Source organism: Pocillopora damicornis, chromosome 4, assembly GCF_964200805.1.
Source record: "Pocillopora damicornis chromosome 4, jaPocDami1.2, whole genome shotgun sequence".
Taxonomy (NCBI): domain Eukaryota; kingdom Metazoa; phylum Cnidaria; class Anthozoa; order Scleractinia; family Pocilloporidae; genus Pocillopora; species Pocillopora damicornis.
Genome location: NC_142673.1, coordinates 8531201 through 8547193, shown reverse-complemented (window position 1 = coordinate 8547193; position 15993 = coordinate 8531201). Strand labels below are relative to the sequence as shown.

Below are 15993 nucleotides of genomic sequence, written 5' to 3'. Positions count from 1 at the left end.
TTTTTGACTAATCAAGGCACTTGTACCATCAGTTAGTTTATAAGGAAACCCTCGCCTCCGTTTCACCTTAGGAGGGAGGGTACGGCTACACGTAGCCTACAAAGTTTTAGGTGTCCCTATATGTAGCACCTGTGTCTGTTGTCATTGGTGCGTTTCGATCCTCATAATTATTCCGACTTAGAGCTGCTGTTCCCTTTATGATTATCTCATACAAGTTTCCTTACAGAGTACTTTTTTATTACTAAATTTCAAACTTCAGGTATTTCTGAAAGTCTAAACAATATCTCTATTTAGAGAACAGATACATCATGGTCGCCTTCGGTGCAATAATTAAAGGTTAACTGGAGACGTTATTTACAGCATTTAGCAATATGCTTGTGGCTTAAATTGTAAGAAAATTCAGGGAATCGTTGTCGTCCAAAAAACAGATGAAACTACAAGCGACCTCTTGTGCTGCACTCATACGTAACATTCCTTGTTTACAATTCCCGTCTTGTCACGTGTCTTTTAAACACGTCTTGAGTGTGAAACGACTCAAGTTTGGGTGTAGCTCGACCCAGTCTCCAACCGTGTTTTCACATGATTACACCACAAGCTGAGGTTCACTTTTGGCTGCTCGTTGTTGCACGAGCCTCTGTTCTCCGGGCAGCAGTTCTCCCTCGTACAAGTTCTCTGTTAGAAGAAATCATCGAAGTCAAACGAACAGGTAGAACTTGGGTGTAACCATCATTCCGTTTTGGATTACCATAACGGTATACTTCAGATCAAATTAGTCATTCTCCTTACTGTCAACCAAACAATTCTTATGATGTTCATTCAGAGAATTTAGTATTGAGTCAACTAATTATCCCCAAATTGATATTATTCTTTATTCTCATCACTCATCTGGTTGATTTTATATGGATATTGTAAGGAGAAATTCTGTCTCGGTCACTCATGGGAGTTAAGGGGTTAATTTCTTTATCATGAGTTAAACTTTAAATTAACATTGAAAGAGGCTAAAATTGTTAAAATCACCTCTAAATAAAAGCAACGAATTCTAAGACCAGGTACTTTACTATGTCTTAAACTCCGTATTCGTAACACATTCCGTTTCAAAAGCCAAGATATTTCAGATGAAAATAAACTGTCTACTTACCTGCCGTACATTCGTCTGACGGCTGAGCTGATACTAGTACCCAGCCCAACACGGCCCCTAACACGCGCATGAGGTTGATGATCCTCCAAGTATCCAACAACGAAGAAGTCTCCGCGTGTCCCCTGCAATAAACAAACAAACAAACAAACAAGGTTAACAGTCGAATGGAAACAAACACAGAAAATACATCAAGAGCCAAATATTGGGGAATTTATTTCACTTGAGCCTTGCAGAGAGCGCTGTTTGATTGAGTGTTGTAAAACCAAAACCACAGCAATCATCTAGGCCAATCAGAAAAAAGGAAAATACTGTAAGAGCCAATGAGAACTCAAAATAAAAACAACTCAACTGCACATAGCGCTGGAAAACGCAGGCGACCAAGTCATGATTGGTTTTTTGATACCTCGAACCACAGATAACTGTGTATATTCTTCTCTTAATTTTACCTCTCAACCCAACACAGTCGAAAAGAAGACGCCCCAATACCTTGTTTGATTTTGCAAAGAAGAGAGAAAACAATTCAGTAATCTAGAGCCCTTATATCGGGCTTGGATTTTCCGGACTCTCGTTCTTCAACAAAGGCACTAACAAAATTCCACTGTGAGCAATAATGTAATTCTGATAACGAGCGCAAAACCCTTAAACTTATGCTTTCTCGAAAAGACATAAACTCACCATAAGTCGCTGTGTACCTTGTACAAACTGATTCTGTCGTCTATGTTGGCCACACTTATTGAAAAGACCATAGCAAAGAGGTATGCTGTCACAGACGAAAAAAAAAGCAAAATTGTTAAAAAATTTCAAGGTTTATGATTAAACGGGATTAAGAATATTTCCCTTAACCGCAGGTGCTAAGAGATGAAAGGAAAGTGATCTTTTGAAGATTAACCAGCCGCTTCGTCAACCCTTTAGGCCCTTTCATCAGTATTAACATTTCCTACCGTACGAACATGGAGAATTTTTTTAATAAGGAGCTTCTTCAGTTGGTAATCATTTCATTCATTCTCGTGACCTTAATGTATGATTCAGGGGTGATCCTATAAGGAGACACTAGATGCTAGTCGCTCTTAGGGGTCAAAGTGTTAAATGGACTGTGCCTGGGGTATCAAGAGGCTTCCACTATGTCCAGCCTACCGTCACATGAAAGACCACTCCCGTAGCTGGCAAATACCCTAAACCTAGACAGGAGCCCTTCCTGTAGCTACCTGCCAACATTGATTGGGGCAGGGGAAGGAAAACAGTGGGCGAGGTGGAGATCCAACAGCTATGAAGCAGATTCACGAGAAAAACAGAAGATCCGACCTCAATGAAGTCACCACATCTCACGTGAACCTAATTTTATTGTAAGTTGACAAGAAGAGCCTGTTTAGCTCGTGGCGGTTAATACTGATAAACTGTATTTTTTTCTTACGCACCACTTATTGAAAGAATTCTAGATGGTCTCGACAGCAAGTCCCGGAAAAAGCCAGACCGTGGATTTGCCATATCGTACCTGTGAACATAACAAAAGTACACGTTACATAGAATCTTTTTTATATGATAAGAAAGGTAAAATGTTTTTAATTGTGACATCATCTTCATGTCTTTTCTCCAACAGATCATAAGAACCAATCAAAAAACATGTCTGACTGGGCTTATCATATAAACAGTATACCATAAATGAAAAAATTACGCACGTCTGATTAGCTGAAAATGTGTGAATTTTTAATTTAGCGCGAGTGCAAAGTTGTAACACGAGTGCAAATTACAAATAGTGCGCGCGCTACCAAAACTTCGTCCTTCTTGAGTTTCTGTGATGAGTTTTTCATGTAAATTATTAACAACATGATTTCCATAACAATTTGGTGTAAATAAGCACTTATAAATTTTCAAAGACTACAAATTGCACTCGCCCTACGGGCTCGTAAAATATTGTTGTTTTTAAAAAATTTATTCGTGCTTATTAACACGAAATTGCACTCGAAATCATGCTACTATCTGCACAAATAGATAACAGATGACGTCAAAAGGTGGTAAGAACAGAAAAGTGGCACAGGAGACCCAGCTGAGTGTCACTGATGTGTCACAGAGTATGTCACTGTGATTTATTACTGTGGAGACCCATGGCAAAATTGAATCTGTTTTATATGATAAAAAACTAAAATGTGGTTAATTGTGACATCATGTATGTGTCTGTCCTCTAATAGATCATTAGCGAGAACCAATCAAAATGCCTGTATAATTTGACTTAAAATATAGTATCCATTGTAATAGTCTTCTCTATTCCTGACCATCCTTGTTCTTTCAAGGTTCAATCATGCTTCTCTTTTGTTTTTCTTCCTTACCAAATTAATATTTTGTGATCACAATCAAGGAGCTGGTGGTTAGCACTTCACACAAAATTACACAAAACACTATAAAGTAAGTCCTTAAAGAACCCTTATCTCAATGAAATTATATGATAACCTGAATTGTACATGGCTCTTACTAATGATCTATTGGAGGACAGCTGCAGAGATGACATAACCTTTAACAACATTTTGCTTTTTTATCATATAAAACAGAGATTCCAGGTTGTCATGCATCTGTTCAGTAGAAGATCCCAGAAGACAACATGGCAACATGGAATATATTTGTTAATCATAGCACAGATGGACGTCAAAATTAAAAATAATGCGAACCTGTCAAAGACAGACACTGTACAGATTGCAAACAGCATGTAGTATAGTGACTGTAAAGGTTGCGCCAACTTGTAGTAGTTTTCCAGGAAGACCACATCACCTTCACTGTTATTACTAAGCGAGTAAACAAAGATGACCTGGCAAAGTGCTAGACCTGAAACAGAGAGGAACACAAAACTGGTTAACCCTTTGGAGAACTTTTTGATGGAGAGCTGTAATGTCAAAACCGAGGCAAACACATCAGTTAGTCAAAGCACAGAATAATAGCACAAAGAGTTCACTAGAACTAAAGGTAAAAAAAACAAACAAACTGCCTAAGGGGTAGGAACATGCAAGTTACCACTAGTTAATCTTTTACACCCTAACATCAGTATGTATATTCTTCATAATATTCTTGATATATTCCTTAAGGTGCTGACAAGGAGAATTTGTTCAACCCAAGGCTTCTTTATTTGACCATCATTTCCTTACTCTTGCAACCTAATGCACACCTAATGTGTGATTTAGGTGTGATATTGGAGAAATGAGATGCCTATCATATAACTTGTGCTAGCATATTATTTAAAAGCCATTTCAGTCTGTGACAACCTGCAAGAAGTCCATGGCAGAAAACAGAAAAAGATCTAAAGGCTTTATGCACTGACTGGAAAAGATAAAGAAAAAAGAAAGATATCATTGAATTAGTCATGTCAACAACCATGCAATTCTGTAAGTAATTCTGAAACTTTTTTAAAAAATTCAGGGCTGTCATTAGATAGATGTATAATCTAAACTGAGAAGGCGGCTGAATTGAGTTATGCTTGTGTAACAGGCAGAGTGAGTTGCTTTGAAATATGCCCTTCGGGAGGGGGGGGTCCTGTGGCTTGCCTTCCTGGAAAATTTTGAAATTTGAAAAAACTCTCTGAGATGTGATTCTGGGACATATATACGCCAGACAAAAACATGTATTCTTCTTGGAAAGATACATTAAATTGGCTTCCACTGTTGCATAGTCTTAGCTTTCCAATGAAAAAGAAAAAAAAATAAAAAGTCTACCCTAACCCTTAAAGTGTACAACATTCTTTTGCAAATGAAAAGTAACCAGCTGCAAAATTTTACATTTCATGCTTCAATGTAACTGGAATTGTGCAAGAAGACAAATTTTACAGGGTTGGGGTTTCTAAGGGTTTTTATCATGACCTATATAATGGTGAGAACAATCTAACAACTTAATCAGTGACTAAGCATACCACAGCAAATTCAGCAGTTGTCATCTGCATGGAGGAGGGAATCTTTTCAGGTTCTTTATTTCTCTCCTCTTCCATTTGCATTAACCTTGTTTTTCTCTCCCGTGTAAATCCCTGGCCATCTAGAATGAAACATTAACAGACTTCTTTTTCCTTATTCAAAGTAAGAAAAATCTGGTAATCCTTCACACCCTAACAACAGTATGCATATTATCCGCACTGTTCTCTATACATTTCCTTAAGAGCTGACAAGGAGAATTTGTTTAAAACAAGCTGTAAGTTGATTAAGAGATATTAATATGGTTACATAATCATGTATTTTAAAAAAGAGATCACTGCAAGGGCACAAATAAGACACAATCATTTTGAGTCTTCAGATTGTGAGAAAATTGTATGCGACTTCTACCGGATAAAGGATTTTATTTTGTAAACAAGATTGTATCTTTACCATTCATATCATGCGTTACTTGGTACAGTTCTTTTTTTTTGTCAACTTTTATTTCAGTGAATCAACAATTCTTACCTCTTCGTTCAATAAAAACAACATCTAGTGGTTGACTTGGCAAGGTCTGAGCCACAGGGGGTAGGGCAGGGGGTGATGTTTCTGAGGTGTTGCTCACAACAATGTCTTCTTTGTCCACCTTATAATAGTCAACTATTGAAGCTGTAATGAACAGTAAGAATACACAAATAAACTCAAATTAGATACAAACAAATACATAATCACTCTTTGAAAGCTTGTAAGACAAAACTTTAAACCTTTGACTCCCAAGATCTGGTAGTTAATGCTACCCATTCCCTTGCAAATTAGTTGTGAAAATTTTTTTTAGATCAAGATAACAACTTCAACCTGATTAGTTTGAGTATTCTTATTACCTATTTGCAGGATTATATATGGATATTGTGGGAAGAAGTTACATGTTCATCAGCACTGGAAGTGAAAGGGTTCACAGGATAGGTGGTCACACACCTGAATGATTTCAACTTTAAAACAATTTTTTTAAAAAAAATCCTTTTAAAATATCAAGGTACATGGTTTTTATTTAACGCTGAAATTTTGCCTTACCTTAATTTGGAATTTACACCAATTTAAAAAGGTTTTAAATTATTTACACTCAAGGAAACATGTCAACATACAAAAAAAAATAAATCCTTTAACCTTCTTCATCATTATCGGCATTATAGTTGTCTTCCTCAGCTGATGTTCCAGTTTGCTGTCTGAGAATTAATAAAATAAAAAATATTGTTATTAATCTCATTTGAGAAAAATATACTGAGAAAATATTCTGCAATTATTTGCAAACAGACCACAGCTTTTCTTTTTTGCAAATATGGGATCAAAGTTAGGGGTGCAGCATATATGCAGGTACAAGCCTTTTGACAAATCATTACTTTGCATATCAAAACAAAATCTTTCACTTCAAATTGCTGAACTTCTTCTTTATTAACAAACATCACTTTCACATTGAGTCAATAATCATACTACAAATACAACTAAATTCCTAGATATTCTTGGTCCTCTCTGAAGCAATGAGCACATCAATTTTTTTAGGTTCTTGTTAAGGGAATTCCAGCACAGCTTGCCTGGAATAGCAATTCTTACTCACAGCATACAGAGTGCCTCCTTTTCCCAGTCACTGTGCTGGAAATTTCACCACCACTCCTCTTGATAAAATAGACCACAATTTTGCTACATGCCACTAGTAAGTAACATACTCATACCAGAGGAGGGCCAACTCAAGAAAAGAAAACTCCTTATGCACCTTTGAGACTTCTTTGTTTTATTTTTCTTTGGTCTTGTCCTCTTTGAGTCTCCTGGGCCATCATATCCATCATAGTCATAAGTATATTCTTCACCATTGATGACATCTCGGGAGCCTGAAATAAAACTCATGAGTTGTTATATGAACTTTTTTGTACACTTTTTGTCTACAACAACTTACAAAATTTTCTAAAACCAGTGGTTAGATTTTCCATGCTCAAGCTTCTGAGTCAAATGACAACATTTCATGCAGGAGGATGGTTGTCAAAGATCTGCCCCAAAACTGAAAGTTATCTGATTATGGCAAAAACAATTCTTTGGCCATGCTTTGGCAAACTTTTAAAAGCCCTAAAAAAAACTTGAAACCCCTTTCCATATTTTTGTGGGTTTCTTTTTATTTTTCACACTTTCCCAGGTGTTGAAAATTAAGTCTTAATTACACCATGCATTATGTTTTCAAATACCCATTCTCCTAAAAGGTGTTCCTTTCTCCTTAGAAAACTTAAGATTTCTAAACATCTGGGACATCTTTTAACCTAACTTTGGACAAATGATAATTTATTTTGTCCATAACTAATAACTTCACAACCCATACAAATAATAACTGCTTACAAAAAGAAAAATAAGTATCATTTTAGGTTAGTGTGTACCTTACAAGTGTTTGATTTTGAAACGCAAAATGTGGCTATTAATTTCCCTACAAGTCCAGCTTTTTACCCTGCAGTTGTTGTCAGATTTTTTGGACAAGTAACCTTGTGGTCCATAAAGGAAAAATAGAGAAAGTTCTATGCCTTGAGCTTGATATGGCTAGCCAAACATATCAGTTTCAAAGAGAAAGAGTACCATACATTTTGCTTAAAAACTTAAAAAAAAAAAAGAAATAAATTCACCATGTGTTCTTTTCCTTCTTGGCCTTCTCCTTGCAGGAGTAAAGTTTTCAGTATCTCCCATCATATCCTCCTCGTCCCTATTGATGACCTCAGCACTGGCTGATCTGGCATGACGAGTTACACCAGATGCAGGGCGTTTATATCTTTTCTTTTCTGGTATATCTAGTGTTTTAGACTCCATTCCATCATAAACATCTCCTGAATAAAAGTAAATTAATTGAACAATTATTCACCTAAGACAAGTAAATATTGTTGAATAATCAAAAAGACAAGCAACTGTGTTAGTAAAATTGCCCAGGTGCTTTTGAATTCTAATGCAAATTCTTTTTGATGTTAGAACCATTCTGTAACAATTGTTTTGATTACTTCTATCAAAATAGGCAGCCAGTGTCCACTGGAATTTAACCGGTTTATTTAATTCAATCACAATATTTTTCTTCTCTTCACCTTTCTACCTGAAAATGTATTCATACTTTAGGTCACTCCAGAGAGCGAAAGTATCACATTTCCTTGAATAAGTACCCATACTCTAAAAGGCACTCTCTCCCCAAAAAGCACCCATTTCTTAGGCCATAGTGTCAAACATATAAATAACAGGGGTAAGTTTCTAAAAAACCTGCATTGGTGGGATAGTATAACAGGGTAATTTAGTATTATCAACAGACTTGATGAGGTAAATTTGCCACCATAAAGAGTTTCAAAGTTGATGATGTCAATCAAGTGCCCTCTTGAATAAGTCCTCTATTCCAACATCACTTTCTTAAATAGTAGGAAATCAATACAAAGAAAACCTGTTTCTACTGCTGCTAACTTTTTACGCTTAAACTTCAGAGGAATCCATACAGGAAAATAATAAGAGCCCCCTAGACTAGGTGCCTTCCTTTTTGCAAAAATTTTCAAACAAGTGCTCTTAGGGAATATTCTAGGAAATAAGGTATCAAGATTTTCTGAAGGACAGGTAAAAGGTATATTAACCCAAACTTTTTTTTCTCTAAAACAAAACTTAGGGCACAATCTAATGGAAAAATCAAATAAATCATGTTTAACCAATAGATGATAAGGTTAAAACAACAACTCCAGATTGTGGAGCTAACAAAATCAAATGAGACTTCTACTGGTCTTGAACTTATGTCTCCCACAGAAGGGCTGGGTGCTGCTATCAACTGAATGACTGACAAAGCCAAATACTACGAGGATCAGGAAAGTCTGAGCGGGCTTTACTATCTAAACTAGTCTATAACCTGTAATCTCGCAGCTACGGCAGGCTTAGAGCTTGTGAATAAGAGGAATTATAAAATCAATACTTTATTTTGTTACCATTTTCCATCCTGGACCTTCTTCTCTGTCTTCTAGCACGGTTTTTTCTTTCCGAAGTTGATTGCGGAATCCCTGAGCTTCCCTCTTGATCACCAGAATTATTCGACGCGCTACGAGTCACTCCACCTTTGTCGCCGTCTGCAACATCTTGAAGAGGAATTCTCTCTGGTAGAGAGCTCGGTGATTCTATACTTTCGTTTGTGTAATCGTCAATTTCTCTTGACATTCTCTTTTTACGACGTCCTCGTCGCGAACTGGGGTCTCTAGAGCTTTCTGTATCGATCGCAACTTCAGCCATGTTCTGAAGCTATGTTCGTTGAGATTTGAACTTTCCCTGTGACAGCACAAACTTAAAGCGACTCTAACCGTCCTTTTATGGGAAAATACATCACCATAAGTGACTCAGAGGCTGTGATTAAGTTTCAAATGTCATGGACCAGATGTTTCGAAATGAAAACGTTCAGCCTATAATTTTGTCACACAGCTGAACTAGTGGATGTTTTCTTGTTTTTCATATTCTATGTATACAAATTCCATGGAGACCTGGGTCAGAGCCATCTTTGAGCATACTCAGTTAGGAAAAGAATCCTCTGACAGGTAGCAAGTGAAGGCTCAGCGCATGTGTTTGCTCATTACACCGCTTCGGTAATCACTAATTGCCACGTGGAGGAATGCTAAAAATTTTATTTGTATTCAGTATTTTGAGGCTTCCTTTGCAGCCCAGAAACATCTCCCAGCAACTATGAAGACTGTACTTATGGTAGCAGAGAAGCCTTCCCTGGCTCAGTCAATCGCCAAATTTCTTTCTAAGGGACAGATGAGGACGCGAAAGGGGCTCAATGGAGCTTGTTCAGTACACGAGTATGACGGACAGTTCAACAAAGAGCCGGTGAAATTTAAAATGACCTCTGTGTGTGGGCACGTAATGACCTTGGATTTCCATCACAAGTTCAATAACTGGGACGCTGTTAATCCTCAGGAACTTTTCACGGCTGCAACGCTGAAGAAAGAGGCAAACGAAAAACTGCAAATGCCTAGATTCTTGCAGCAGGAGGGAAAAGGCGTCGATTACATTGTTCTGTGGTTGGATTGCGACAAAGAAGGGGAGAACATCTGTTTTGAGGTGCTGGATTGCGTCAGGCCTGTTATGAATAAGAAATCAGGCAACAAGAATGTATTCCGTGCGAAGTTTTCTGCCATAACAGAGACTGACATTTGCAGTGCCATGCATCGTTTAAGCGAGCCTAATAGGAATGAGGCTAGGTCAGTTGATGCTCGGCAGGAGCTGGACCTAAGGATTGGTTGTGCATTTACGCGATTTCAGACAAAGTACTTCCAGGGGAAATATGGTGACTTGGATAGTGGGCTGATTTCTTATGGCCCCTGTCAGACACCAACTCTAGGCTTTTGTGTGGAACGTCACGACCAGATACAGTCGTTCAAACCTGAACCTTTCTGGGTACTTAAAACCCAGGTACTCCACCCAAGTGGTCAGACCTTGCAGCTTGACTGGGACAGGGGTCGACTGTTTGATAAAGAGGTAGCTGTCATGTTTCAAAAAGCTGTCAAGTCATCAAGGTCAGCAACTGTGGTTGGTGTTTCCAAAAAGGAGAAATCCAAACAAAGGCCCATTGCTTTAAACACTATTGAAATGTTACGTATGGCTTCTTCAGGGCTTAATATGGGTCCCCAGCACTGCATGCAAATAGCAGAGAGGCTTTACACACAAGGCTACATCAGCTATCCTCGTACAGAAACAACTCACTACCCAGAAAATTTTGATCTGAAGGGAACTCTCCGACAGCAGCAGACAAACTCCAGCTGGGGTTCATCTGTACGAGAACTTCTAGAGCAGGGTATTAACAAGCCAAGGAAGGGGCATGATGCTGGTGACCATCCACCCATAACACCAATGAAGCCTGCAAGTGAAGCTGAGCTGGGGGGTGATGCATGGAGATTATATGAGTTGATCACAAGATCTTTTATAGCCAGTGTCAGCTATGACTGTAAATACTTGCAAACAACAGTGAAGTTTTCAATTGAGCAGGAGGCCTTTTCATTCACTGGTAAAGCTGTGACCAACCCAGGCTTCACGTCTGTGATGGACTGGCAGGCAATTTCCAGTGATGAACGAATGCCTCATTGTCAACAGCATGATTCATATCAAATTGCAGAAGTGAAACTTGAAGAAAGACAAACTTCACCTCCTGATTACCTCACAGAGAGTGAGCTCATTTCACTGATGGAGAAGCATGGTATTGGAACAGATGCAAGTATTTCTGTTCACATTAATAACATCTGTGAAAGAAACTATGTCCAGGTACTCAGTGGCCGAAAGCTTCAACCAACCCCTCTTGGAATTGTGTTGGTACATGGCTACCAAAAAATTGATCCTCAGCTTGTTCTACCCACCATGCGATCAGCTGTTGAGCAGCAATTAAACCTAATTGCTGTTGGGAAGGCAGAATTTGATTCTGTTTTGCAACATGCCATTGGAATCTTCACAAGGAAATTTGTTTATTTTGTGCAAACCATCACAAGCATGGATGAGCTTTTTGAAGTATCATTTACTCCACTCAAAGATACCGGCAAGGCCTTGTCAAGGTGTGGCAAATGTAACAGGTATATGAAGTACATCAGTGCTAAACCAACACGCCTGCATTGTGCCAACTGTGATGAGACATATAGTCTTCCACAAAATGGAAGCATCAAACTGTACAAGGAACTGAAGTGTCCCTTGGATGAGTTTGAGTTGGTGTTGTGGTCTACTGGAGGGAGGGGAAAGAGTACCTTAGTTTGCCCTTACTGCTACAACCATCCACCCTTCCCAGAAATGCGGAAAGGTATGGGCTGTAATCAGTGTACACATCCTACATGTGCCCACTCTGAGGTGAGTCTCGGCATAGCTGACTGCACTGAGTGTGATAATGGAAGCCTTGTGCTTGATCCAACCTCAGCTCCCAAGTGGAAACTTGCTTGTAACAGATGTAATCTGGTGATACATGTATTTGAAGATGCATTCCGAGTGAGTGCCACAGATCAGGAGTGTGAATGTGGGACAACTCTTCTGAACATTGATTTCAACCGCACCAAGTCACCACTGCCCGGCGAAAAGACCCAACATGTCGGTTGTCTCTTCTGTGATCCACTGCTTGCACCTCTGGTCAAAATGTCCCATGCAGCATCAAAGCACCCCATGTACAGAGGAGGGCGAGGCAGAGGAGGAAGGCGTGGCAGGGGTGGTAGGAGAGGAAAGGGCAGAGGTAGACCCAAGGATAAAATGTCACAGCTTGCATCGTACTTTCTGTAATGTCTCAATTACTGTGATAAGCATTGCTTTGGTGAATGTGCAGCCTTATTTAATTTCAGGACAGAAATTTATGTTATGGTCTTCGTAGCTTTTATGTAACCCTTTCACTCCCAAGATCTTATTGGTAATTCTCATTACTTTCTGCTATACAAAACTTATAATGTTACTTCTGAGAATTTTGTATTGGATCAACCTATAATCTTCTTTTTGAAATTTTCCTTTATTCTCATTACTTGTGTGCTTGATTTTGTATTGATATTGTTAGGAGAAATTCTGTTTTGGTCACTCAAGATCATGGGAGTTGAAGGGTTAAGTGGTAAAACTTTCAATTTTTATTCTACTTTTTTATTTGCCTGTAAACTCCTAGGATATGACTAGTAATTTGCCATGTAAGCTGCTATATATTTCCTTGTAACTTAGTGAAGAGAATTGGGTATTGTATCAAGGTTACACCTGCTAACTATTAGGTTTGTCCATTCTTCTTTCCTGTTTCTTGGATGATATATTTAACTCTAGAAAGAGTATTTATCACTTCAGAGTATTTATCACTTCTGGATGTTAAATACTTCATTCAAACATTTTTGGTTCTCAATCCATTCTACTCCCTGAAGTGACCTAAAAGGAATTTGATCAAGCAGTCTGATATTCTAATAACATCACAACAAAACTGACTAATCAGTTTACACGAATTGGACATATTGCACATCATTGACAATAATTCTCCATGTGACTCTGATAAAGACTTCTGCTACTGATGTTAAAATGCTATTTACTACTACTGATAATGGTCCTTCTCAGGACTACTTAAACCCCAAGAATGACCAGCATCTTATTTCTCCTAAAGTAATACTGCTGAATCATTCATTAAGATCATGAGTAGAAAAGAAATGATTGTTAACCTTACAAGCTTTGACTGTAACACAAATTCTCCTTGTCAGCACCAAAGGAAGGGTTATGGAAAAAATGGATACTGATATTTGGGTATAAAAGATTGATGCAGATGATCAAACTACATGATTAAATTTTGCTCGCATACTATTTTACTGAAATAATATCAATAACAACAACAATATGAATAATGGTATATTTCACATTTATATACCTATTACGTCCAATTTATATTGTATTTTGCTTAATTAGATTCTCATGGATGTTTCTAGGGAAAAGAAATTAGATGTAGATATGTAGGGTGGAAATGTCCAGTAACTAAGTAAACCTTACAGATTTCTAGTAAGACTCTAGTCTTGCCAAGTTGTTTGAAAAGGAATTTCTCAATTCAATTTCAATTTATTTTGTACCATTGTCTATTTATCTTGAACTTTGCACCAGAAAGATTAAGTTATGAAAATGGTTGAATTTGATTCATGACTGCCAATACAGGTTGCCTAAGCAGCAACTTCAACTGGAAATTTAGTTGCCAAAATGTTTTTACTTGCCATGGCAGCCAAAAGGGTTGCAGCATGGAGTATTCTGTTGTTTGCACAACACTACAAATTGCAAGTTACATGGATAAGAAATCACTTTTATTAATTTATGGAAAGAATCCAGTATATGAGAGGGAAAAAATGTAAAGCATGTCCAATTATTTATCAAAAAATAACTTACAAGAGATAAGATATTGTGATTGTTATTATGGGTAGCTTGATGTATGAGCTTTTGTAAGAAAGTTCATTGAATATTATGTTCATCTTTTTTGGAAGAATTGTAATAGAACTTAGTTTTGTTTCAATTGTAAGGCCAGTTGTTTTTTATCAATTTTTCTCGTAAAGAGTTTTATTACTTAAAATTAATGAAAAGTTGTCTGGTTATGCCATTAGATTTATACCCACATGTTACTTAAAGTTTATTTTATTTGAATTTTGTTCATTTTTTCAGCAAGTATTTATTTATTTTTCAGTTTTTGGTTAATATTTGCACAATATTGTCTGAATCTTTTCCAATGTTAATATTTAATTGAAGCTTTTTGACATTAACCCTTGAACTCCCATGGGTGACCACTAAGGCAAAATTTCCAAATATCAATATTATAGCAAGCATGCATCAAGTGATGAGAATGCAGAAAAATATCATTTAGAGGATTACAAGTTGATCCAATACTAAATTCTCCAAAGTAATATGAGAGTTATTTTGTAGACGGTAAGGAGAATTTCTGATGCAATCCTGGAAGTGAAAGGGTTAAGAGTCTCCTTCAGCTGTAGTTTGGTGTATATGTAGTTGCTTGACAGATTGTCTTCCAGTGAATGATGACTTGATAACCTTGCATGCAGAGTGGCCTTTGATCTTTCCTGCTTACTCCACATGAAGGGTTAGAGTGCATTGTGTGTTTAGACCAAAACCAAAAACGACTGGAGAGGAGACTAACATGTTGGTATCTGAGAAGGAAACTAATGCTCTTTATAATCCACATCTTTATTAAAGTTCACTAATTTGAGCCAACTCTAATGGTCCCAGTATTCTGTCACAGACTGTAACAAAATTATGAAGACAGAGTAATCTATGGATTGTAATTTGGACCTTTCCAAGTCTGTTTGAATTCCTTATTACAATTGGTTTTAGGAGGATCTCAATTGGGTCAACTGATAGCTGTGAAACAGCTTGAAGATTTAGCCACTGAGGCGTGAAAATTGATGAATTTTAACTGTTGTAAAAAAAGTTAACTGTAATAAAAATTTATTGTGACACACTGGATAATACTGATATCATATATAATGAAGATGAGATCACTCATTTTCATTTATTAATCTGCAGTTCGAATGTATTATATTCACTGTCATCCATTCATCACTACACTAGTTTATTACAACCCAGCAAAATGACCGGCTTGTTAGCTTAGTTGGTAGATCAGCACTGCACTAGTATCACAGGAGGCAATATTAGGCTCAACTCCTGTGCAAGCCTGAATGTTTTAGGCTTTGTTTTCACCATCACTTCAGTAATGTATTAATTACTGAAAAATTTCACTCATCTTCATTTAGTCATCATGACATCTTTTTCAAGCCCAGCTCCTGTTAGCAATACCAATACATTTAGAATTCTCTGTCTTGTGTTTCCTACGTCCTTTACTATTGTTCTCACTGTCATCAACTTGGGTTCCTTCCTAACTTGGTAGCTCTAAGATACAGCCTAATGTTCAGTCATTACCGTCAATCTTTATCTCCCAGATATATATCTATATTAAATGAATTTGGAGAAGAGAGGAAATTAGGTGTGGGTAATGCATTTTTGTCTTAATATATTCCTGATTTTTTCCCCCTCTTTTAACTCTAGACTTAATTTTTGTTGGGAAATTCTTGTGAGAAAAGTTTGAGATGAAGCGTTTAACCTTTTAACTCGTAAGAGTGACTGGCGTCCAATTTCTCCCTAAAATATCACTCCTGGATCAAACATTCTGGTCACAAGAACGACTAAAGAAGCTCTTAATTGATAAATAAATTCTCCTGGTCAGCACTTTAGGAAATGCATAGAGAACAGTATGAAGAATATGCATTCTAATGTTAGGGTTTAGAGGGTTAAGTATCATGTTCACGGGTAAATGGGGGTGGAGTTATGCTCTAAATTTCAGATTTCCAGGAGTTTGGGAAATAGGGATTACCCTGAGTAAGAGTATTCTGTTAGAATTGATCTAATTTCTTGAATTTCTGCAGCAAAAAGGTTGCATATCAAAATCCAAAAGGTTTTGAAATAATATCC

At 37.3% G+C, this 15993-nt stretch overlaps 2 protein-coding genes across 2 annotated transcripts; one reads left to right on the top strand and one right to left on the bottom strand.

Annotated features, from left to right (window-relative positions):
• Positions 1-215: 215 nt before the first annotated feature.
• Positions 216-9565, bottom strand: LOC113669085 (uncharacterized). The gene is made up of 12 exons (XM_027185083.2): positions 8994-9565; positions 7677-7874; positions 6788-6902; positions 6184-6242; positions 5548-5688; positions 5028-5146; positions 4387-4441; positions 3799-3952; positions 2554-2630; positions 1814-1898; positions 1139-1260; positions 216-672 (listed from the first exon to the last, which is right to left on the bottom strand). The coding sequence occupies exons 1-12, from the start codon at positions 9289-9291 to the stop codon at positions 584-586; spliced, it is 1512 nt and encodes a 503-aa protein (XP_027040884.2). The 5' UTR covers positions 9292-9565; the 3' UTR covers positions 216-583.
• A 60-nt stretch (positions 9566-9625) lies between these two features.
• On the top strand, positions 9626-14982 carry LOC113669086 (DNA topoisomerase 3-beta-1). The gene has a single exon (XM_027185084.2). It carries the CDS (start codon positions 9736-9738, stop codon positions 12301-12303), a length of 2568 nt encoding a protein of 855 aa, XP_027040885.2. The 5' UTR covers positions 9626-9735; the 3' UTR covers positions 12304-14982.
• Positions 14983-15993: the final 1011 nt, after the last annotated feature.